This window comes from Battus philenor, unplaced genomic scaffold, assembly GCF_028537555.1.
Source record: "Battus philenor isolate CCGP_79_NKW_IND1 unplaced genomic scaffold, ilBatPhil1.0.hap1 SCAF_12, whole genome shotgun sequence".
NCBI lineage: Eukaryota > Metazoa > Arthropoda > Insecta > Lepidoptera > Papilionidae > Battus > Battus philenor.
Genome location: NW_027181674.1, coordinates 1915482 through 1942507, shown reverse-complemented (window position 1 = coordinate 1942507; position 27026 = coordinate 1915482). Strand labels below are relative to the sequence as shown.

Genomic DNA, 27026 nt, shown 5'->3' with positions numbered 1-27026 from the left:
CTTTGTTGCACGACTACCACTCCATGTGCGGAAGTGGCAAAATATTGGTCCTTTTTTTACTTAAAAATTTTAAGGTTATAACAGAAGTTAAAGATGTTAATACGTGATTTCTTCACCTATTTCCAAAGACAACACGGATGGGACACAGTGACTGCCTTCTCGCAGAACGAAGAAGTCTACTCCCTGGCCGTGAACGAGCTGGTGACGCAGCTGGAAGACGCCAACATAACTTGCGCTGCTTCCATCACCTTCGCAGAATCGGACTTTAAAGAACAACTCCAGCAATTGAAGGTATATGAACTTATTTAGTAGAGTATTAGAGATGGGAAGCTCGGAGGCAAATAACAAGAAAGATATAAATCTTTGCAAAAGATATGATCACTCTCTAGCTCACATGTGCTTTAATTATATCTCTATATCTTTATACTTAATAGTCATTTTCGTGATGAGTTACAGTTCGTTCAGAGTTAGAGAAGAAAGTGATGGGCATATATAGGAATTTATATTATACGTAAAAGAGAGACGTGTAGCTATTGCATGTTTGTATTAAAAATTTAAACTACGGTTTTTAGTAACGAAAACAACACACGCGCGGGCATCTAGCTTTTTGTGCTTTATGACAAAGACATAAAATTTTAAATAGGAATGTCGCATACGTTTCATTCCGCCTTACTGAGTTCTAAGTCTGAGCTAAAACAGCCGGAATACAAAAGATATATTTTTAGTCTTAGCTTTCTTATTCTCTCTCTGAAACGTTCCGAGATTAAGTAAAAGATATAAAAGAGTGATATATACCCTAACACCGAAAAGATATAAATCACTCTTTTCTTATCAAAAATACTTTTGCCCATCTTTATAGAGTATATATGTCTAGGATGAATGTTTTCTATCTATCAGTTACACGGGAAAGGAATGTAGTCTCTCACTTCGGACACCAGTGCAAGCTCAAAATCACACAGATAGTCACGAAGATCTTACTCATGATTTCTCTATAATATTAAATGATTAATAAGGAGAACCGTGTATAAACAAAAAGTAAACGTTTAATGGAATCTGGCGTTACCTTGCGGAAGTCCATCCTAAGTAAGAAAAGGACCAATATTTAGCCACTTCCGCACATGCAGTGGTAGTCGTGCAACAAAGTGCACCGCCCGCCAGCCCGCTGATAAATGCGCATGCGGCAAACAATGCGAACGCACTGCAAGTGCTGAAGTGGCTAAATATCAGTGGCGTAGCTAGGGGGTGGCGAGCGGGGCGGCCGCACCAGGCACCACAAGCAGGGGGGCACCAAAGTTGAAAATATTTTTTTTAATTTTTTTTTGAACGATGAATAATGAAATGTTAAAAGAAAAATGAAAACCATTATTTAAAGTAAATAACATAAAAAAAATATATCGAATTTTACTATTTTTGTGCAAAAAAAGTTATTAAATAATATGAACATTAAAAAATATCAACGGTTACAAATTATAATAGTGTGTGTTTAATCCTTTCATTCGCAAAACACATAAACTGTTTTTTAAAAGGGCCCTAATTGACAAAATAATAAATTATTACATTATTGCAAGATTATTTAATGATAAATAGATTAAATAATCTTGCAATAATGTCAATAGAACATGAACTAGTCGACACTATTGATTTTGAAAATGTGATTAATGACTTTGCAGGCCAAAAAGCGAGGAATGTTCGTTTATAAATTTTCCCAATAAATTTTACTAAGATCTAATGTTATTTTATACATATTTATTATTATTTTGAACCAAAAAAATATATATTAACTACATTCTGTTCTGAATTTTGAAATTATTTAGACTCTTGGGGGGGGGGGGGGGGGGGGCACCAAGCCCCAATCTGCCCCAGGCCTCAAATACCATAGCTACGCCACTGCTAAATATTATTAATTTTCTTACTTAAAAAGTAAACGACATAGGTAAATGAATTGGCATGTTGGGGATGCCACATATCACGCAATACAGATAGCCGATGAGTCCTTATAGGTTTGGTGTAGAGACCAAACCGTAGCTTAAGGTAGAACGTCCCTCAAGATGAACAGGCGACCCCAATAAAGACACGATGCAAACTGCTTCAAGAGATCTTTTTAATAATTTAATAAGAATGTCCATTTACAGCATGGTTGCACAGACTTATTAAGACTAGAGGCCTCTCGGGCAAAACATGAACTGATGGCGGGCCGACCGCCAGAAGCATATGTAATAATTTTTTTTTTTTTGGTTATATTCTGGAATAGAATTCAATATTTTTCGAATGTACGAGAGTATTATTTTTGCTGTCGGCGGGCCACCAGTATTCGACCGGCGGGCCGCGGTCTGCGCATCCATGATTTACACCAAGGGACTTTCTACATATACACCTATCCCTCGATTTACACGGTAGATACGTTCCTGAGAGAAACGTGTAAATCGAAAATTAAAAATTTTCAAGTCAAAACCGTGTAAATCGAAAAACTTGCAGAAAATTTTGCTATTTAACAGTTGCGGATTTTTTTTCAATAATTTTAGGTGTACACAGAAATAAAAATAAAATCCATTGACAAGTTAAAATATTTAATATATTACGGAAAATCTTATTTTTTTATTATTTAATTACAACACATTAAACAGAAATTACTCTCATTCTTTTTTTCGGAATCGAAGGTTCGAATTCACTTTCATCACTCCAAGTTATTTGTGCCGATTCGATATTTGGAGCAGAAATATTTACATTATGAGAGATGGTAATAAAATCGGTTATTAAAACAAAAAAAAAACTTATTTGGAAAACCGTGTAAAAGCGAAAACGTGTAAAACGAGTACCGTGTAAATCGGGGGATAGGTGTATATGAGAGTATGCATTTAAAATGTTAAATTATCAATTACTTTGCAGAAATTGGACATCAGAATAATAATAGGCAGTTTCTCCCAGGAAATGGTGCCGAAGATATTCTGCGAGGTGAGTTGGACTCCTGAATTTTTACCGTTTTTTTAACAAATTATCTAAACAATCGGCATTTGATTTGGCACATCAAACATAAGAGAACTGCGTAGTGCTCTGAGCTTGTTGTAAACGTAGAGGCCATCCTGCGGTATAAGAGCGATAAGTCCGAGAGGTCGTGATGGACAAGGCGCATACATGATATTTAAGAACAGATGCCTTGAAGTTAGTCTAATCCGACAGCAGACACTTTCCAAAATCAAGTGCCAAATCAATTGCCGGGTACCATACTTAACATTGAGATGTATTGGCAATAGTATTAATTGTTATAGAATAATTTGATTTATGATAGAATCTACCATAATATCTATTCAGTATTAGAATTCCACGACTTCCACATGGAAATATAAAGTTTAAAGTTAAACTTGATGCTGCATAAATCTAATAAAACTGTGAACTTTTTCGTATCTTCTGGAGCGACTTTGCAAGCAAAATCTTAAATCACCGATCGCTTCTTTTCCAATTGCTTTACATGCAAGAAAGTCTTGTACAAATTTTTGTACTTTTTCTATTTTATTTTATTTTAATTATATAAGAATTAAAAACTTATATTAAAATAAAACATTATTCACAGCGTTCGAAACATTACAATACCTAAGTTGACAAAATGTTAAGTGACACAATTCTTATATAAAAATATATAGTTATATATATAATTCGTCAACAATTAAATCCCACAATCTTATTTTTATTTGCTTATATTAGATTTGCTTAGATTATGTTATTCTTTTGGCAAGCCGCGCTTAAAGTTGATTTCCAGACAGGCGATATATCCCACGACAAAACCTGAAGCCAAGATTTATCCTATGCACACTTTTTATGTGGTTATTAAAATGATTCGTGTCAACATTCATAAACTAAAAACGCAACGTTGGTTAACATTAAATATTCATTTGAAATTTTCGAATTTGCTAAGACGAGTTTAGAAATGGAACTGGTTGTCATACAGATTATATATTTTAAAATAAATTCCAATACATGTCTTTCCTGTAAATAACAAATTTTATAATAAATTGTAAAGCTATTTTCTATACGAATTTTAAAACAATTATCTGTGTCATTGAAACAAGTTTACGCACATTGTGTGTTTTATACTTTACCGTTTTTATTACAATACGATGATGGTAGAGTAAATATTGACAGTTCGAGGCATTTTTTAAGAGTAATGATTCTTCAATTTTTTCAAACTATTCTGCGAATAAATAATAAATCGAGCGTATATTTTTATTCGTTCCTGGATGGATAGATTCCGCGTACCTGCTTCGACTATGAACACCTCACGATCTCTAAAGACTCTTGAAAACATTTAACTTGTTTTTGAGGAATTTACCTGAAAATACACGACTTTCAATATGGAAAGAAACAGTCTCACTAGGACTGGGGATGTCGAGAGCTATTAGACAAGAAATTCACGAAAATTACATTAAATAAAAATTTTATTCACAAATCCGCATTTAAGTTTTATCATTTTATACTTCTATTAAATCTGTGTGTTAAATATTACATTATTTAATTAAGTTTAAAAGTGTTAAATTGCCACCAGACACATTGTGTATTTTTGCCTTAGTGAAATAACAATACAAAACACAACAATAATGATTTACTTTGAAATTAACTAATTTCTGTTTAAAACTGCACTGTCATCAGGGAGAAAAATTTACCATCTGATCACCGTGCCTGTTTTTTTTTATTTTATTTAATATTCTTTATTGTACACGCTAAGATACTTTCAAATAATTTAGACTTTTTGGTTTACTACAATAAACAAAAAAGCACAAACAACCTCATGTAAAAGGTAGAAGTACAAATAATGGGTAGTTAGTAGTAACATATATACATATGCATGTAACATATATACTTATAATAAATAAGGTATAACACATATTACGGTATAATACAAAAATAAATAAAAAAACAACAAACCTATTTCGATCTCTTGCCTCAGAAAGAATACAGGAACAAAGGAAGAAAAATAAATGAATTAACAGATAAATAATCAAAGGTCTAGTACAGAGTTCCCCAAACTTTTTTGTGTCGTAGACCCCTTGCCATGTTTTTTCCGTGTTGGGTAGACCCCCGAAATACCTGATATTGATTTCCTGTAAATTTCTAACTGTAGTGAAGTTTAGTGTTAAAAACTTAAAGTAAAAACACATGTTAATTTATACATTTATTAATTGAATTTAAATTAAAACTACTCAAAATAAAATTTTGTATGTGTTTTGTACGTAACATTAAATAAACCAATTTTTTTACTTCATAGGCACTTTTATAAATAATGTAAATATTTTGATATTATAAGATAGTATGATGTAAGTAAATTGGTACTATCAGTGTATGTGTTGATATCCACTATCGTGGATCCTCAATTTCATTTCATAGACCCCCAAATTTTGTTTTCGCTGACGTAGACCCCTTGCAGGTTGTCGTAGAGCCCTAGGGGTCGATATAGACCACTTTGGGAATCACTGATTTAGACTATGTAAAGAGCCGAATATTAGTTTTACAATAATTTTTACAATCAAATTTAAATTATTGTGATGAGAATTTCGGGTCAATGTCAATCGAGAGCTGATGAACAATGGACTTTACATTCGAAACGTAAGGAAATACTGAGTTCTGTTATCATCTGAGAAATCTACATCGACTCTTTGCCAAGGATGAAGAACCTTCCATTGGAACAGCGACGATAAAACGATGAATCACTATCTGTATATCATTAAATAAATATTACATTGGAACTCTAGCGCCCCCATTGTGATGATTTTAACAAGTTCGTACACCCTGTATGTGGACATCATACGCATCGTTTCCCGCTCCGTGGTTTTTACTCCTGGAAGTAGTTAAATGTTATTGCTCAATGACGCAGAAGAGTAGGGGTCGATATAGACCACTTTGGGAATCACTGATCTAGTAAATAGTTCTTAACCATTTTCTTAAAAATAAGTAGCGAGTTAGTATGTCAAGTTTTATATTATTCTCATAGTCTAGCTTCATAATTGGTGTCGTGTCGAGATCGCAGGCGTTCAGACTGGGCATGTATGGAGGCGAGTACGCGTGGCTGGTGTCTGGTGCTCCGCCCAGGATCCGCGGTGTGGCGCCTTGCGCCAGGACTCAGCTCGCGCGAGCCCTCGAGGGTCTGGTGTCCGTGACAGCTCATCGAGGCATCGCTGGCAACGTTGTCTCTTTCTCTGGTCTGGTTAGTATTTTCTTTCTATATTTAATATGATTAAATTAACTGCGGATTGACAATTGGAAGTAGCTTTTAACAAGCGACAAAATATGCAGACCAGATGGTTGCTGAAGCCTTTAGGTTCTGGAGTGGAGACTACAGACCACAGACCACACGACAAGGAAAGCGTGAGACTGCCCTCAAGTTGGATAAACGACTTTGTTAAGGTCTTTGGAAAATATTGAATATAAGCTGCTTCAAATCAGTCTAATTAGAAATATATAAGGAAGGCCAAGGCCCACCGGTGGACATCCTATGAATGAAATGTTGATAATAAAATAAGCATTTAGAAAATTAGTTTTCAAAGTAAATAATAATAGCACGGAGCGCCCGTGAGACTAACCGTTTTTTTTTTTTTTACAAAATCTTAAAGTTTCTCAGCGCATGCTTTCAACATGAATAGAAGCGATACCTGACTATGAATTTTGACTCAACATGGCTTTGGTGTATATATTGGTACAAATATCTGACCAGATATTACAAATTTCAAAACAAGAAGCCTTTTTTGTCTTAAATTGTTAACCAATTTGAAGTAGTAATGCCCAGGCAATACACTTTGCGAAGAAGAGCGTTTATCAAGTACTTACCACTATTTAAAATAACACAAAAAAAGTTCTCGAAACTTCGCTTCACTGTAACGCATCATGGCGTTCAAATTTTCGACAACCAAATTACCGATCACCACTACCCGTCCCCTTTTCTCAAGTGCCTTTTACGAGTAATGCAATTATAATATTTACACGCCTTTATAACACATTCTGTATTTCTAAAAATTAAAAAGAACCAAATAAACAAAATATACCAACTGTAGTTATTCGTTGAGAAAAGGCGACGTAAATGAGATGAGGTATGAAATGAATGAAATTGTGACGAACGAAAAGATGAATGATTGGATAACATTAAGATAGAAGGAAAAAGAGTATGGAAATTTAGTGAAGAAATTATTATTGTAACTATTATATCTGTGTAGACAGAACAGGGGGTGTAGAACCAAATAGTAGACCAAAGTAACTTGTTATACCTCAGAAGTTGACTAGCCCATGCGTTCACACTAAATTTCTGTATGTTTTTGTTGCAGACAAATGAAATGTTCCACCGTGAAATGGAGGAAGCGGGGGTAGTGGTGTCCCCATTGGCACCACATACCTACGACGCTGTTTGGGCGATCGCTCTGACTCTCAGCAAAGCGGAACTCCTGTGGAGCAGTTCCAGATCTATGGGCAATGAATCACTGGGAAAATCACCGAAGCTAGGTCTTGGACACTTCGACTACGATCGGAAGGATATGGCAGAGGAGTTTTTGAACCAGTTCGCTAATCTCAGCTTCCTCGGTGTTTCTGTAAGTGTATAATGAAACAAGTTTTAGGACTTCAATACCAACGGAGCAAGAGTATCAGAGGTCGTGCAAATATCACAGGACAAACTATATCTTAAACTTTTTTAAAGACTTTCCTTGGTCTATATGACCAGAGAATGACGAAGGAGGTCATATAACGTAAGAATACCACATAATCAATGGCGTAAAACTAGAAGTGAAAGCCCCTATAAAAAACGTAAAAATCAAAAAAACGAAAACTGTCCCGTCTGTAATTGACTTGAAAAAAAATAGTAGTGTATGTATATATATGAACAGAGAATGACCAAGGGGGTCGTATAACGTAAGAATACCACATAATCAATGGCGTAAAACTAGAAGTGAAAGCCCCTATAAAAAACGTAAAAAATCAAAACAACGAAAATTGTCGCGTCTGTAATTGACTTGAAAAAAAATAGTAGTGTATGTATATATATGAACAGAGAATGACCAAGAAGGTCTTATAACGTAAGAATACCACATAATCAATGGCGTAAAACTAGACGTAAAATCCTTATTAAAAACGTAAAAATCAAAACAACGAAAATTGTCACGTCTAATCGACTTGAAAAAAAATAATAGTGTTCGAAATTCGAATTTTAGTTTTTTTTGTATTAACCAGTCATTTCTAAACACATTTAGAATCAAAATTAAACAGCCAAGATTATGTATGAATTATTCCATATTTGATTTATTTTTATTTTCGGGTCAGACCAAATTTGCCATTCTGAGTGTCATTGAATTACAAATACTAACAAGGTCCATGCAAAACCACTTCAGTAGAGGCCACAGAGTAAAAAGGCTTTCCGATAAAATAACATTTCAGTGAAATTATGCTGCGAATTTGGTTGAACAAAAAGGTCGGAATATATAATAAGGGACATTTTTTCAGGGTCCTGTGTCCTTCAACGGGGCAGACAGGATCGGGATGTCGGCATTCTATCAAATACAGGGTGTGTACTGGCTTTTGGTTCAATTCCGATTATATTTACATTATTTACAGGCAAAAATTATTTAGAATTGTAAACAGAATCGGGCTTATTTTTTATATCAATATTCTACATTTTAAACCAGCTAAAGGATGATATAAAAAATTAAAACTTTTATTAAAAATAACTGTGTGTTATTATTTATTATAATATAAATTCTACGTGTATATTATTTAAATGTTGTGTGCATTGTATCTTAAATCTGTAAAGTTTACATCAATTGCGACCTCTTTGTCTTTTCTTTTCCATATATGCTTAAATGTACTCACTCATCACAATATCTCTAAAAGTATAAGACATAGATACTTAAAATTTAGTAATAATATTATTTTTTATAAATAGAATTCAGCTAAGAATTGATTTTACGAAATACATAGCAAGCAGAATACTATCGCTTACTGTATCTCTTTTTTCGTTTCAATACCCATCTTTCTATTTAAAACAAATCTTTTCCTATCCATCCAAAGCTTGTCTGTACGTTTTATCGTTTATAAGATGCACAATTAAGCCCTAAATAAATAAACGTAGGTTTTTCGTGCTGATATAACAAAAAAAGTGCATATGTACTGGATTATAACTAGAAGTTTCGTCTTTTACAGGTGGTCGTCCAAAGACAGTGGCGCTATACACCCACGGCCGCGAGATGGCGTGCCGGGAGTGTACACGACCTCACTGGGCGGGAGGAGTACCTGCGGCACGGAGGGTCCTCGTTCTGAGGGTGGACTCTGTGTGGGCACCAGCCAGACTGGCAGTGGCAGGTTTAGCTGCAGCTGGAGTGGCGCTAGCACTTGCCTTCTTGGCGTTTAATCTGCATTACAGTAAACGAAGGTAAATTTATTTCCGTCGCAAAACCTATATAAACAATATTCACCATTGAGTTCGGATATTTATTCAATCAATGCCAAGAATAAACAAATTCTTAAATACAGACTGAAGACCTTGTTATAACTAAGAAAGGGACTAATATATAGCTACTTCGGCTATGCAGCAGTAGTCGTGCAATGAAGTACACCGCTGCGCTGAGCGAGATGTAGATGTATAAGAGAGTGAGTGTAAGAAGGGGCATGCAAAAACAGTTGCGTTCATAGATAATTGATTTGGGTGCGTTCTAATAAACGCCACAGGTTAATATAACCAGCGCACTATGTTACCTACCTACTGCCACTTGAAATTACCAATTCGCTGGTCTATGTCGGTTATTTTCGTTTGTATCGGACCTATTCTTTCCCAATTCGATATCATAGAAAAACACCGAGGATATCGTGAGGTTTATTAAGCGACCTTACTTACAAATGAATAAATTTCCTTATATCATAATTAATTCATTCCAGATCGATTAAACTTTCATCACCTCGATTGAACAATATGACGCTGATTGGATGTGTGATGGTATACGCGGCGGTGGCTCTTCTGGGAGTGGACAATTCAACTCTGCCTTCTTCTGTTCCCTTCTCTGCTATGTGTACTGTGAGTTTTGTTCCGAAAGAATTTTTAAAGATAAAATTTGTTCAACATTGGAACTTTTAACATAACTCTTATTGATAGCTTGTTTATTATTATTTTTCTAGTGTTATAGTTGTGAATATAATAGGAAGAAACTCCACAACAACACATTTTTTAAAAGTTTAACAATACAGATATATACATATACACTTTAGCAGATATAGCCTAAATGAAATCAAAATAATCGGGCGATATCACTACCGAAGATTCTTGTCATATACATATATTTGTTCATTGAATAATAAGCCTTTTCCATCAATTTACTTTTAACACGCATTTTGAATTTTGTCAACAGTTGTCTTATAATGTGTCTAACAAATAATGACATTTAAAGAACTTTGGAAGAACATATTGAACGTATCTGTCGACATGAAATAAGACATTTTTTTAAACAAATGCGAACCGGAAGCGAAATGAACATTTTTGCAACCCAAACAATGTATCCATTGGTTCAATTTCGAAAAAGGTTTCGACCAATAAAACTTTTTCCCAAATGAGAAAGACAATATAAGAAAAGAGACGTAAAGTGCATATTTATTGCAATGTATTCGCCAAAATAAAAAAAATGTTTCTATTGTGGAATTCACTTGAAGTAAAATGCTTGGTTTCATTTTAATCATTTTTATTAGAATAAAAATGATTTTGACATATGTTCCAAATTCAAAATAAAATGAATAAAACACCATAAAGAATATAACAGTCCTCCACCACCATTCTTGGGTAAGGTACCAGTGAAGCCACTCCATACGATACCTTCATCACATCATTTATGTCTCCAAGACAAGGAAGAGGGCGTTAACAGTACGTCGCCATCCCGAGCGGCTTTGAATTTCGCGCTTTACTTCGCTCCACATCATTCCAACTGCCTTCACTTCTGCAGTGATCGTCCGCCGCCAGGTTTGCTTTGGGCGGCCACGTCTTCGCTTTCCTTGAAGACTCCATTCTAGGGCTTGCCTCAGTACGTGACCAGGGTCCCTTCGGAGCGTGTGACCTATCCAGTTCCACCTACGGTGTTTAATCTGCTGATCGATCGACATCTTACCGCAGCGTTTGCAGAGATCTACGTTGGAAACTTTCTACTGTTATAATGTAATTTAGGCAGCCGATTCTTTCTAAGATAATGCCGAACTCCCAACTCCGGTCTGGAGAGGAACAGCTCCTGATCTGCACCCAGTCGCCTTTCTTGAACTTCCTCACTTGGAGTTTGTTGGAACACTTGAGCTTTGAACGCCTCGTCCTTCCCTAATATAACATGTAATTTCTTTGAAACTTTTCTTATCTTGACCTGGTACGAGTCTGTTTAGTAAAATTGTTATAATTTTTAAAATTGCATCTTTATATTTCAAGCATTTTTACTATAATCTATAATTATTATTATGACAGACGTTCCAATTTCAAAACAAACATGAATAAAACACCAAGAAGTATGTAACTGTTTCTATAAACAGTATTTTTTTGCGACATGCATAAGTGTAAATATTGATTATTTGATCCAAGTTAGTTTTTAAGTTTGACACCCCTGACGTACACAATAAGTAAGTTTGATTTTTAGCGAATTAAGGCTTTTACCTGAGAAAAAATAGGTTCTATATTAGCTTAGGGCCCCAGAAATTAACGATCTGCCCCTAAAATAAATGCTAGAGAAACATCTCTATACTACGCCTACACGTGTACCATGTTTTCAGGGTAGAGTCTACATTCTCTCTGCCGGATTCTCCCTTGCGTTTGGATCTATGTTCGCAAAAACTTACAGGGTGCATCGGATTTTCATAAGGTATGTTATATTTATTCCTTTTCTATAATCCCAGAACTGGAACAGAGACCTATATAAAGCAGTGGCGTAGTTATCTGTGGTGCTTTCCCCCTACCACAGGTCTAAGGTGACCTATCTAGGTCCCGAAACTTCATAGCAGATGATTAGATATCTAATAGATTCAGGCGTTAACTTGCAGAAGTCCATCCTAACTAAGAAAGGGACTAATATATAGCCACTTCCGCTATGCAGCAGTAGTCGTGCAATAAAATGCACCGCCAGCCAACCCGCTGATAAATGCGCGTGCGGTAAACAATGCGAAACACAACCACCACTGTTAATTTACTCTACACGTGTTTCACCCCTCAACGGGGCATCATTAGAAGATGTTAGACCGACCAATGCCAAACACCGAGTGAGCTCCAAACGTCACTGCTCTGCCATTTATATGCTACTTCCCCCCCACTTAAATAACTAACGCTATGGCTATATATTGTAAGTTATATATATATATATATATATATAACTTGGGCGTATGTTAAACAAAAAAAATTCGCTCGTGATCGGTCACGTGACTTTGAGTGGTAGTGGTAGTGATTGATGAAGATAAACGTCTTCATCAATTATTTGTTCATCACCACATCAATCGTAAGTTGAAAAATAATTTTTAAAATTTGAATTTAAATTTGTTTCCAGTAACCGTAGCGGCGTCTGCAAAACTAAACTACTCCAGGATACTCCACTAATATCCTTGGTGTGTGCTTTGCTACTCATAGACGGTCTCATCGTCACGCTATGGGCCATCATCGATCCTATGGAGAGACATCTGAAGAACCTAACTATAGAGATCAGCTCTACCGATCGCAGCGTGGTGTACCAACCGCAGGTGGGTTCAAACTGTAATTTACTCAAAAATAGAACAGGTGTTCTTTTAATGAGAATACAGTAGTACAGTAATGGCGGTATATGTAGAAAGATTGCTTACCATAGCATACCTGCAAAATGACATACAGATAGTAGAAAGAAATTGACATATAACCAATTTAAAAAAATAAATCAAATTCTATGTAGCCAGTACGTAATATGTGAGGTGTACGTGCTATACATATATATATATAATATCAAAGGTTTAGGATACCTGAACAATGTTGAGATTTTGTTATGATGATAAACAATAAAATGAACTAAGACGACCAAAATATTAAAGTATCAAAGAATGTACCAGATATAATAGGAAAGAAAAAAATATCGTAAAAAAAAAAAGTTGAAAAAGAGGCAAGTGGTTTGGTTAGGTCAGAAAGCTTGGCGCAAAATGATCGCAGTGCTGCCTTGGTTGCTAAAAACTAGTCGGCAGAGATAAGACAAGATCAAATGTTTCGAATAGAATGTGTTTTATACATAGTGCACCAATACCTCACTTTTGCGTCGTAGTTACGTTCCAAAAAAACACGACGCAAATTGAAACGCCGCAAATAAATTAAGATTTTCTTAAGCAAACCATGTAAAGATCGAAGATAGGTTCCAGGGTTACGAAAATACTACTTTTTAAAAAGAAAATTGAAGAAAGTAAACATTTAAAAACCAAAAATTATATAACTCTGCCAATAAATGAACTGGAAAAATATTTACCTTTTTTGTAACCAGAAACAACACGTAAAAATTTATATAAATTTAATATTCTCTTTTTAAAAAAAAACCTAGCACTTTACATTACAATACACTACGTAATTAAAACTGAACTCTAAAATTAGCAAAACAAAGTGAAAATAGAACTGTATTAAAATTGCGTTGATTTTTAGTTAGTAAGGAAATCCCCGAGTATTGATGGCATGGCGCGATTAGAAACAAAAAACAACGCAACCTCGAAAATCTAACGACGCACAGTGAAAATTAGTACTAATTAAGCAGCGACGCAACTTCGAAAAAAAACGCAAAACGAAACGAGGCAAAGCGAAGTATTGGTGTATAACTTCTACATTTACTTCATTTTCATATACGTTTACAATTAACCTTCAATCTTTGTGGTGTGATTAGTAGAGAATGTCAAAATGATTTTTGATTCAATTAATACAGCCTCTGAATCTCTTTCAGATAGAAGTGTGCAAATCCCATAACATGACTGGATGGCTCTGCGCTCTATACGCTTACAAAGGCCTTTTACTCCTGGTAGGAGTTTACATGGCCTGGGAGACCAGACACGTCAAGATCTCCGCCCTAAACGACTCAAAGTACATCGGTATCAGCGTGTACTCGGTGGTGATCACCAGCACGAGCGTCGTCGTCATAGGCACCATCATCTCTGAAAGAGCAACTCTTGCCTACATCACCATTACCAGCCTTATTTTAATCGCCACTACTTCCACACTTTGCCTTTTGTTTCTACCAAAGATTATTGCAATTAGAAGTAAAAGTAAGTATTTGAATCTGCTTCATATTGAACGTTTACAGAGAAATATTCTCTAACGCAATGCTTCTCAAAGTGCTCCAAGTGGACCATTAGGGTTCCACGAATAACTCAGAAATGTTGGTGTGACAAAAAAATAAGGGTTTACAATTCATAGCTGAGGTTCCTCGAAAAATTTATCTACAATATTAAATTAGAATAGATTATTGTTAGATATCTTATCGGCAGAAAATTTTTAAAAATGTATATAAGAAATCAAAACGGGTAAAATGTAACACAAAAATGGATTATTACTGAAGTGTTGCTATGTAAGAAATACATAATTTTTTCTGTACATATTCATTTTTACTATGAAATTACTTATTATTAAATCATTTTTCTATTTCATCAGATCTATAGCTTTTATAAGCTAAATGAAAAGCTTATGTACGTATAAACACTTCGGTTGGTATCCCTAGATGGCGCTAGCAGTCGATTGCCCCGCACTATTTTAGGGTCGAGTTTTTTGGTGCACAAACTTTAAAACTCATCTCCCATTTAATTTCAGCTGAAGATGACCCTGTGATACAAAGTATGGGTCTGCGACTTGAATGTAAAACAAGAAGGTTCGTAACGGACGAAACGCAAGAGCTCCATTTTAGAATTGAAATACAGAACAGAGTTTACAAGCGTGAAGTAGCAGCTCTGGACAAAGAGATTGGTAGACTGGAGAAGTTACTTTCGGAGCCTCTGGAGTCCGGGAATAGTTCTGATGCCTCCATAGTCGTTCATAAACGGGTACAGTATGACCAAGACAAACACTTTTACAAAAGATATACATGAATAACCAACTCCCAAACTCTAAATAAGTGGCAGTGAATAAACCATCTTACATTTGGAGATGGAGGAAGTGGTAGCAGCATATACAAGCAATGGTAGCCCAATGGTAGAGCAATGAGACTTGCGATCATATGGTCGCAGTTGCATCACTACATCATGGGTTCGACTCCCGGGATAAAATCTTGTATAATCACACTCACAAACAAGTTTCCAGAGGATAGACGGCAGCGCCTTCTGCGTACCATAATGCCACACTGCGACAGCCAATTCGCCAGCCAAGCGTGGTGATTATGGTACCACCCACTTAGATATCTTTGGTGGAGACCTATGCCTTGCAGTGGGCGTCTATGGGCAAAAATAAAGACGATGACATTACAACATTATATCGAGTTGTCTCTTACCATATAATGCCACAACCAGCCATGCTTTTTTAGTCACTTCATGTAACTTGTATGTGTTGCGACTAAGATAAACAAACTGTTTTTTTTTCTTTCTCTCTTCTGGAGTTTCTTTCTTTTCTTTTCAAAAAAAAATGTTTATGTTGCGACTACGGTAAACAATGTGGTTTTCTTTCTTCCTTCTGGACTTTTCTTTCTTTTCTACTCAAAAATTAGTTTTTCAAATAAATATACAATGATACCAACACTATCAAACCGTCATTATATGGTTAACATAACTTATCTCGATACAACTCGACAGAGAGGCAATATTACATGATAACTAGATGAGATTGAGTTGTCATCAATACTTGATACCAGGTTAAATCGTCAAAAAAACTTTTTCTTCTTATTTTTAGACGGAGTTAAACACTGTCGAAGAAGAAAGCAAAGGATATACTGATCTAGACAAAAGGACGCCCAGCATCAGCGGTGGGTTGCCCTTACTGCTGCTGTCTGTCCTGCCTCCAGTCATCCCTCGAGCGAGCTGGCCGTCCACCGAAGCCTGCCGTGGTAGATCCTCAGTCAGCTTCAGCTCCCAACCAAAGTTGAACTACAGAAAATCACAACCAGCAATTGATCTTTACAATTTATGCTTGAACAAAAGAGAAGAGAATCATGGTTTCCTCAGCAGGTTAAAAAGTTTCTTCGGCAGTAGACCTTCGAGCAGAAAAGCTTCTACCATGTCCATAGCTGATCCAACAGGTCAAAGTATCGCTGCCGCTCTTAGGATGCATGTAGGAATGATTGCCGGTCTTGTTCCTGATAATCGGAAACACTCAATGGTTCTCTCATGCAATACACTTAATGTACCAAATCCAGAGTTAAAACTTAGAAGAGAATCATATGCGAAGAGTGGTCCTATCATCCGCATTATTGATGATGAACCCAGTTGCTCCAGGTTCTCTTCGGAGAGAAGCGTATCGTCTGGAACACAGAAGTACGTGGCTGAACCGGAGACGAAAGTCAACTTCGTTTTACCGACTGTTCATAAGAAACCATCATCTACACAGAGCTCCTGTGAGAGGATAAAAGGTTCTCCGAGATTTCCCCACAGGATAGCACCTGTTACAACCAGTTTGACAACGTTAGACAGCAAGAGGAAAACCAGCGCCGACAATGTATTCATTATATCCGAAAGTATATTCCCTGAACATCGAAGGTTCAGCCACCAAAACGTATATAACCAGGACAGGAGTAAAGAAACATTGGACAGTAGGTGGAAGTCCACGGAAGATGCAATGCCAGGAACTTCGGGTAATTAATTTATTAGTAGAACAAATATGTGCCAAATCATCAGCCGAAATTTATTTAGGATAATCTTACTCAATTTTAATTGTAGAGACTGGATAAAATGTTTTAATAGTAATATTTCATGTATATGAAGGCCTAGGTAATTATAAATTTCACATCGTTATAGAAATTTTTAATTTGATTACAAAAAAAAATACAAATCGACTTCTATAAATTAAAAAGGATAAGAAAAGTTAAACAAAACTTTTAGTTCCGTTTTTAATTGTTTACATCAAGTATACAGTATGCAATCTAAAATATATTTTTCATTGATATATAAATTAGTTCTTTCAAATAAGACTAAAGATATTTTCTAACATATATACAAAAAAACTTATTAAATATCATCTTTGTTACCTATTTCGGTTGCAAGTTGATTGGTTTAAAATCTTTAAAGTGAATGTATAGCTCATTAGTCAACTAAAAAATAAATCTTTTACATGTATTTGCAATCACCCTGTAATAAAAAATCACTCTGAAACTCTATTGGAATGCAACAACTCAATGATTTCTGGCAGTGTAAATTCTACAGGGAATATAAGTAAACAATAATTTATTTTAATATGCAATAATCAGAAAATTATGAATGCTTCATTACATGATTTATTATTTCTGATAGGGTGTGGAATATGTTAGTCAAAAAAAAATGTGCTATATGTCTACCCCTTTATAGCCTTTACACGTATAACCTATCATCCTGTATACATTCAAAATGTATACAAGTAATAGTAGAAGTTTTCTGCAACAATTCAAGTTTAAGTGGGGAGAGAAGTCTGATCAAAAACTAAAGGGCAGTGCATTATAAGGAGACCGCCTTATACTTGATACGCGGGCCGTCAGCCCCGAGAACTCTTTTCACGACACCAGCATAATGAATATCTGTACTAAGTTGTCTCTCGTAGATTTTTAGTTGTCATAACTCTAAATCGACAAGCATTTTAAAAAAAGAATCGTAAAATAATTTCATTATTTTTAACTCCCATTATCAACGTCAGATATATCTTGACGAATGCTATGTTTTTACAAATAGCTTTTTAAAAGAATTGTACATTATATACATTATATTCGCACGTCAGACCGCAAAGAAATCGACCCTTTTAAAATGTGATGTTGAGAATAATAAAACACCGAGAAGACGATCACCAACCCCATGGTTGGACTCTGTGATGAACCTCACAATAACAATAGCACTCAGAAAACCAGGTCATAAAGACCTGTAAAGAAAGGGCGAAATCTTCAATAATAAAAATAAACGCCTCAGAATAATTATGTTAGTACACCGTAAACTCATATTGATGTTTAAGTCTCATTTATCATATCAAAAAAGTATATACATGATAATGTAGAAATATTATTGAAGCAATATTATATATAGAATTAATATTATCAAAAATTTCGAGCAACTATTTTCGAATAGAGTATTTTTTTAGATTAATTAGTACTTTTTTGTCGTTTATACTGTTAAAGTATCTTCACACAGATGGGTATACATAACGAATTTACACCTTCCTATCGATCGTTTACCAACCTCTGTGTGAAGGACACTTTATAATTAATTATTAGTCTCCGATACTTATATATGACATCTATAATTTATCTATGAGTGGAACTATGATATAGTGTGTATATTTGTGATTAAATTTATTGAATAAGTTTTATTTTTTTTATTACAATATGTTCCTTAAAACTCGTTATCAGAAATAATTGCACTTGTAACTAACAATTACTGTTAAAAAATTTACAATCGTTCAACAAGTACTTACTTACTCCGTTGGCTCAGTGAACCAAAGTGGGTCTTGGCCTCCGAAGCGAGAGACTTCCACTTTCCTCTATCATGCGCCATCGTCTGCCATTGGTTGACATTCAATTCGCGCAAGTCTGCCTCAACGCGATCGATCCAGCGATACCTGGGTCTACCCACTGGTCTTCGACCCCTCGGTTTTTCCAGGTACGCTACCTTCACGCTCCGATCCGATCCCATTCGCTCCAAGTGACCAAGCCAGCGTATTCGTTGAGCTTTATATTCGCCAATGATAACCGAAGCGAGAGAAAATACGTTCAACAAGTATATAGATATACTGGTCTCTTGGAAACATAGTGGATACCCTTACAACCTTTCTTTTAGTCTTCAACCAAGAGTACAGACAACAGTTCTGTAGTTCGATATACCGTGTTTTTAAATCGACTAAATTAAATATAGGTTTAACACATTAAAGGAGGAGGAGCGAAGGTATGCTAGGTGACGCAGCGACCAACCCGACTCGTTTTTGTCTTACAGCGATCGATGTCTTATGTAAATATAAATAATAAAAAGAAGACTTAAAAAAGTTTATTTAAACTGTTGACACTACAAGAAGTATCAAAAAAGAACTAAACATTTATTACAAAAAAATGTTTTAAAGTATATATGAGTAAAATATAGCACAATATAACACTCGTCATAGTGAAAAGGTGCTTTGCTAAACTGACATTGGAACCAAGTCAACTTTCTTATGTGCTGCACAAACTACGCAGTTTCATTGGATATATAGCTTTCGCCTTTATTTTCTAAATAAAGTTGTGCTTTTTGAGGTCTAGAGAAAGACGTCCAGGCGGATCAATTTTATATCGAGGAGTCTGTAGTGCTGAGCTGATATACCAGGTTGTGGCTCATCAATGTCCATCAGTTCCAGATCTTTGAGCAATTTGGTTTCCGTATCAATAAAACTCCCGACTTTAAGCTAGAATGGAAATAAATCATAGTACTTTGCGGAAGTCCATCCTAAGGAAGAAACACGTGAAGGACAGTAGGCATGGAGCGCTGGTAGTACCAGGGTGAATCAAAAAGTTCTTAGAAGTGCATATATATGAAATCTTTTTGGATCAAGTTCGATATTCAAAGTAAAGAGTGTCTATCACACTATATTTATGCAGACTGTCACTTGTTTTTGTCAGTTCGTTCGCATGTAATAAATTTTTTTGTGCAACGAGTTGCTAAAAAGTCAAAATTATGGATAAAAGTGAGTTACGTGCGGTGATAAAATATCTCAGTTTGAAAAAAATGTCTACGAAGGAAATTTTTTTGGACATTCAGCAGACATTAGGGGGTGATGCTGTACCCTATTCTACGGTTGCGTACTGGGTGGCTGAATTTAAAAGAGGTAGATCAAGCTGTAAAGATGACCCGCGTTCTGGGCGGCCTTCAACCTCCGTTACAGAAGAAAATGTCAAAAAGGTTGAGAATCTGGTTTTGGAAGACAGAAGAATGACTATAAAACATATAGCTGAGATCCTAAAGATATCTTTTGGTAGCGTTCAATCCATTTTAATTGATTCACTGGGGTTCAAAAAAGTGTCTGCAAGATGGGTGCCACGAATGTTAACCGACGAAAACAAAAAGCGACGTTTGAAAATTTCCAAGCGTAATCTCGAAATGTTCCAGCGTGATTCGGATAGTTTTTGCCGTCGTCTTATCACCATGGATGAAACGTGGGTCCACCATTTCGATCCTGAAACTAAAAGACAAAGCATGTCTTGGAAACGACCATCCTCTCCATCCATTAAAAAATTTCGAGTTGCTCCTACCGCTGGCAAAGTTATGGCCTCTGTGTTCTGGGATAGTGAAGGAATCCTTTTTATTGATTACATGCCAAAAGGCCAGACGATTACTGGACCTATTATGCAAATTTAATCCCGAAAGTGCGTGAAGCGATTAAAGAAAAACGTCGTGGAAAACTGTCGTTGGGCGTGTTGTTCCTTCAAGATAACGCTCCTGCTCATCGATCGGAAGTTGCGCTCAACGCAATCCGCTGTGCTGGCTTCAATCTCCTTGACCACCCACCATATTCTCCGGGCTTAGCCCCAAGTGATTTTCACTTATTTCCAAAATTAAAAGAGGAAATTCGTGGATCAAAATTTCACGATAATGACGCGGTTAAAGCTGCCGTAGAGGACTTTTTCGAGAGTCAAGAAAATAATTTTTTTTGACAAGGAATAAGGAAGTTAGAAACGCGTTATTCTAAATGCATTGCATTGGAGTGAGATTATGTAGAAAAATAAAATATTATTATTTAAATCTTTGCATTTTTTAATATTGATTCCAAGAATTTTTTGATTCACCCTCGTAGACTACGTTTTTGCCGATGCGAGGTACGAATAGATTCAACCTCAATGATCGAAGGTTATTTTAATAATATAACTCGCATACGAGGTGATATTAAAGATTGTGGCGTGAATGTGAAGATGCTCCGAGAATAAAGTTGAAGCGACGCGTGCGACGTCACCTAGTTTGTGAACGCGACCGAGACCAGGGTTCTTCTCCCGGGAAAAAGATCTAAACTCCTGTCATTGGCGCGCGAGCGCTTTGGAATGTTTGTTATAAAAACAAAGATCTACTAAACTGATAGCACACTTCCACAACTACCACTTGAATGAACCGTGCCCCTGCAAGTTCAAATATTCTTTGAATTTAAAAAAATTGTAAATTTTCTTGTGTTTATATTTCTTTGGTAAGATTTTAATTTAGACATATGGAACACAGTATAGTAGCATTCTCCGAAATATGACAACTAGCGGTTAGGAAATGTTTCTCAATATCTTTCCTTGTCATGACAGGTGTTATGTCAAAGTATTCCAGTAAAAATAGACCAATATTTAGCCACTTCCGCACATGCAGTGGTAGTCGTGCAACAAAGTGCACCGCCCGCCAAACACAAAGTCTACTGGCACTAATCGGTGTAACATAACTCCTGAAGATGCTCCGTGGAGGTGCGAAACAAGTGTTGAGTGATTTGACGGTGGCAGTTGTGTGATTCGCATTGTTTGCCGCATACGCATTTATCAGCGGGCTGGCGGGCGGTGCACTTTGTTGCACGACTACCACTGCGTGTGCGGAAGTGGCTAAATATTGGACTTTTTCTTACTTAGGATGGACTTCCGCAAGGTAACGCCTGATTCCATTAAATAAAGTATTCCAGATAACGGATGTTTAACCATGCACATAATACAATAAAAAAGTAAAGGTAAGAGAAAAGAAAGCACTTTTCAACACCATCAAATATAGATTGATGTACTTTACCGTCTGAAGCAAATTTGCCAAAACTTGAATCAGAGCAAAATCAATAAATCACAGTTTTTATATTGTAGTAAATGTTAGTACAGACAGAATACTGAACACGTGTCCACGCTGTCACGGTCTATGCGCGAGTGTCATAGTCCGGTTGCGCATACGCTACATCTCTCGTTTGTTTTTTTTTCTCTTTTTTTTGAAGTTTACAATAAAACTATACCATTAATAAAATGTTTGCAGTAACATAGTTAATTACCGCAATTAAATCGTAAATAATTAAAATTTCATTCGTTGTTATGTTCTAAATTATTATTTTAACATTTCAATGTCAATTTTAAATTTTAGAAGACAAGAGTTACAAGTCTCGTTGTCATCGATTCCGTTTAAGGAGAATACGTTTTTCTAACATAATAGGAACCTAAAGATAAAGATAAAATTCATTTTTTGAACATTGGAAATTTTAAAAGAACTCAAAAAAAATTGATTATCAACTTATTGTCTATTTATTTTTATAATCTTTTTTATTTTTGACTCCATTCTGCTTCGAAAGTTATTATAGTTGTGGAGAAGAATAAAGAACATGAAGAAAGTCGATATCACATCTTTTAATAAAGTTTAACACAGATTTATACACATACACTTAATCAGATATAGCCTAAATGAAATCTAAATAATCAAACTACATCACTGCCAAAGATTCTTGTCGTTTAAATATTCGTTTATTGAATAATAAGCCTTTCTTTTCAATTTACCTCTAATATGCTTTATGAATTTTATAAATGGTAGTCCAATGTTTTTCGGAATTTTATTGAAAATTTGATTTACTTTATTTTAAACGAATGAGACCAGAGTTTCGATTACAAAAAGTTGCTACGAACGTCCCCTATTTTTCTGAATTTAATACGATTGATGTAAACGTAAAAGATGTTATCATAAATATATTGTGAGACCGCTATAAGAATACTATTTTTATTTTACCTGTATTGCCATTGCCATACATAAGATGTCTTTTCTAAGAGTTCATTCCTTGAATAGCCCAAGAATAACACCAGGCAATAACTATTTATAGGAAGAGTAGACGGTAAAACATCGCGTGGATCGTCTATCTGAGAAAGTCAAATTATAAACTGGACTCAACATTGCCTGATTTCCTGAGAAAAGCAAATGATAAGATATGTTGAAAAGAGCTTGTCTTTGATTCAGTTGTGGTGGTGAAATGAGATAAGCGGATGCTATTGAGAAAATTTATTGTTCACACAACCACTATACAAAGGTAGGCGTGTCGGAACGAGAGTTTATTGCGGCGTGCTTGCGTGTGCGCTGATGTGAGACTGAACCCAGGGGCTGCTGGCTTACGTCAATGCGCTAGGGCGCGCATGTTGCCGCCGCGGACAGGACAGTCCGACGTAGTGGGACTGTCCGCCATACAGTCAAAACTTTTCAAGACATACATGACCTTCAGAAATTAAGTATTTACTTAAAACTTAAGAAAACCCTCAATGGAAATAAATTCGTCAAGCATTGCCAATATTGATGAAAAAACAAATACATCATTATTAACTTGATACTTATTACTTTACTTGATACTTAATTTACTTAATTATTATTAACTTGATTGATACTTAAACTCGCAATAGAAGCCTGTTATTACTTCTAACTAATTATTCATTTAAGCTAATAATATATCGGATTTTATCATACGAGATTTTTATATATGTATTTATGCAATTATTTTTTATATACAACCTTTATCTACAAGGTCAAGTTCGTTTAGTTTAGTTTATCTATGAATAATAATAAAATTTATTCTGTATTATTAAGTATTGTAATTAGTCGCAAAATAAAATTATTAATGCAAATTAAAAATGTAAATTGCTAATGCAAAATTAATATATGCATGGAGTAATTGAACAACAACTATTACAGAGCACTATATTTAACCTTGCCGTTAAAATTGTTCCAAAGTACAACAAGATTTTTTTTTATTGTGATTATCATTTGTTATTTATAAAGTGTATTAGTTTAATACATTAATATAAAACCATTAAAATATATATCGCTTATTCGAATCTGTCTACATTGACTGGAATATAGCCTCCTTTATAAGTTAAAGCCATCTATAGCAGCACGCAATCTTTCTATGAGGAAATAATTCACTGTCCTATTGATTGTAATAGGGAAGCCAATTTATTACAGAGCTTAGGTAAAGTCTGTCTAAAATTTACCATAAATCATAATCCAGTGGATTAAGATCCGGACTAGATGACGGCCAGTCTTCCGCTTTAAAAAATTCCGAAACGTTTATTTCTTATCAAGATTGGATGGGTCAATGGGCATTACGATCCAGCGCCGAGTCTTGCTGAAAAACAACAACGGTCATTGTTGTTTATTGAATAAGTTGTTGTTAAGTTTAATATCTTTATACACTTGTGCGGGTGTTTTGATACCTTATCACAAAAATATAGCTCAGTCAATCCCTAATAGCTAACACCACACCAAATCGTCACTGAAGTCAGATAATACCCACGTTATACACTGTTAACTAATTGGAAAGCATCTTTAAAGCTTCAAATATTTAATGGAATCAGGCGTTATTTTGCGGAATTCCATCCTAAGTAAGAAAAGGACCAATATTTAGCCACTTCTGCACATGCAGTGGTAGTCGTGCAACAAAGTGCACCGCCTGCCAGCCCGCTGATAAATGCGCATGTGGCAAATAGTGTGCACTCTGTGTTTGCCACTAATCGGTGTAACATAACTCCTGAAGATGCCCCGTGGAGGGGTGAAACACGTGTTGAGTGATTTAACGGTGGCAGTTGTGTGATTCTCATTGTTTGCCGCATACGCATTTATCAGAGGGCTGACGGGCGGTGAACTTTGTTGCACCTCTACTACTGCATGTGCGGAAGTGGCTAAATATTGGTCCTTTTTTACTTATCTTTAAAACTTTTAACATAAATAAAGTCGTTCCTTTGTTCTCAATCGTAAAATTTTCTTCAGAATTTTTCTGTGATCACCTTTGACGTACCGACTAGATAGTTGTTATAATTTTATCACCATATTCTTTTTTAAATTTATCCAGTTAAGAAATCACCAATGCGTCTGCTATAGGCTGCAAGTCCCAAGTCCTCTTTAAAAATTTGGGATATGGTTTTTGATCTTCATCTCACGAGATAAAGCCTTTTGATTTCGGACTGGTAACTGGCCTCCTGCATAACACAGAACGTCGCACCCACCTTTCCCTGTATGCGGCTGCCGTCGGTGTAATTGACCAGGTCGGCAGCCGCGGTGGCAAGTTGGGCAGCCTTCTCACCTTCCTTTAGGTAGGAGAATTCCACACCAAACTGACCAAATGTGTGTCTCAGGTTGCTGACCGGTATCTCCAGATCCCGATCCTCTACCACTTGCCGAGAAAATCCTCTCTTTATTTCAAATAAATGGGGTGCTTCATGGACCCGTAGGTCCAGAGGAAGCAGCCCTGCAAGGATGAGGACCAAGCGCAGGGACCCGGTCCTGTGGGTCATCGCGATCTTCTGAGCGAAGCTCCTCTGGACCGCACCCAACTGCCTTTATTATTTATTTACCAGCAGCTTCCTAGCCGCCAGCGCCCATATGCTCGCTGCAAATAAAATAGTCGGCTCGACCAACGTTAGATATCGTTCTGATCGCCTCCGAGTTCAAACACCGAGATACCTTAGCGGCCCGGTACAGCTGACGGTACAGGCCCTGGGCCTTCCTGCTCACTTTCTTCACATGGCTGTTAAGCGTATCATTAACTGTGAGGCCTAGTATCCGGATCTCTCTAGTCAAGCGGAACGACTCACCTCCCATACTCAGAAATGGGTTGTCGTTCTTAAACTTTTTGGTTACCACCATCACCTTTGCTTTGTGAGGGGCAAACCTTGTTGACGAACCAAGAACTTTGTTGGCTTTACTAGAGATATCCTGTGCATTCTGCCCCGAGAAGTCCAGCACGATGTCATCTGGGAGAGGTCAAACAATTTTAAATCTTTTTACTGACAAATGAATATATATAACATATTAATTATAAATGAAATAGTAATATAAATACATATACCATATCTTTAAAGTTTTTAAGCCTATTTATACATAAAATAGATGAATAGAATATGGAAAAAGGAGTTCCAACCATATTTTTTTTTTAAAACTAAAAAAAAAATCATCGCATATCGCCTCTTTACACGTGTGAGCGAGTGTTGCGGATGATAACTTGTTTTGGTTTTACTTTTGTTGAGTATTTTTACTAGGGTTAAACAAATGACATATGCTGATTTCGCGGTGCAAGAGTCAAGGCGGCCACTTTGTAGATATTTTAGACATAAAAAACATTGTAACATTACACTGTAAGGTTCTAAGTGTTTCCTGTGTTTCTTTACTGCGCAGAAACGTGGACAATAAAAAGTAGGCAATTAAAACTTTAAATGTGATACTGCAGATTATTACCAGTATCGTAGAGTTAGTCCCGAACTAAGCAATGCCTTTTAGGGATAATTTAATTTTTTTTCGACCTGTCACTTTTCCTCTGTTCCTTTCTTCCTTTCCTCTGTTCTTTTTTATTTAATAGCCCCATTTTGGGGACTTTTATTCTTCCTTTCCTGGGACGACGACGTTGCAATATGTTAGTATTTTTTATTAATTCTTCACTTCGCATTCTCCTTCACAATTTCTTTTAAACTTCCTTTTATCCTGCGGGATTTATCCTAGGGCGAAGAATTAATTACACTAAGTCCGAAGTAGAAGTGTTTATATTCATTCAAGCTCGAAGAAAATGATGTAGTAGCACAACGTCATCGTCAGCGGTGAATTAAAAAGGGGAAATGCACAGAAATATTATTCTTTATTCACATCGGTATTATAGGAGCAACATTACGTCAACCTCAGAAGCGAATCGAAAAGAGGAATTTCACAGAAATATAATTCTTTGTTTATATCGGCATAATAGGGACAACATTACATCATCATCGGCGGCGCATCGAAAAGGGGAATTCCACAGAAATATAATTCCTTATTTACATTGGTATTTTAGGAACAATATTACGCCATTATCGGCGGCGCATCGAAAAGGGGAATTCAACAGAAATATAATTCTTTATTTACATCGGTATTATAGGAACAACATTACGTCATCGTCAACGGCGAATCGAAAAGGGGAATTTAACAGAAATATAATTATTTATTTA

The 27026-nt window shown here is 35.8% G+C and overlaps 1 protein-coding gene across 1 annotated transcript in view; it reads left to right on the top strand.

Moving 5' to 3' along the window:
• The window catches only part of GABA-B-R3 (gamma-aminobutyric acid type B receptor subunit 3), a 170156-nt gene extending 153406 nt beyond the window's left edge, over nt 1-16750 (top strand). Inside the window, exons 5-16 of the mRNA XM_068776480.1 lie at nt 129-291; nt 2887-2952; nt 6017-6193; nt 7305-7565; nt 8473-8533; nt 9169-9397; nt 9901-10036; nt 11758-11846; nt 12522-12711; nt 13917-14235; nt 14777-15006; nt 15845-16750. Of these exons, the coding sequence (XP_068632581.1) occupies nt 129-291; nt 2887-2952; nt 6017-6193; nt 7305-7565; nt 8473-8533; nt 9169-9397; nt 9901-10036; nt 11758-11846; nt 12522-12711; nt 13917-14235; nt 14777-15006; nt 15845-16750 (2827 nt within the window). The remainder of the gene's footprint in view (nt 1-128; nt 292-2886; nt 2953-6016; nt 6194-7304; nt 7566-8472; nt 8534-9168; nt 9398-9900; nt 10037-11757; nt 11847-12521; nt 12712-13916; nt 14236-14776; nt 15007-15844) is intronic.
• Nucleotides 16751-27026: the final 10276 nt, after the last annotated feature.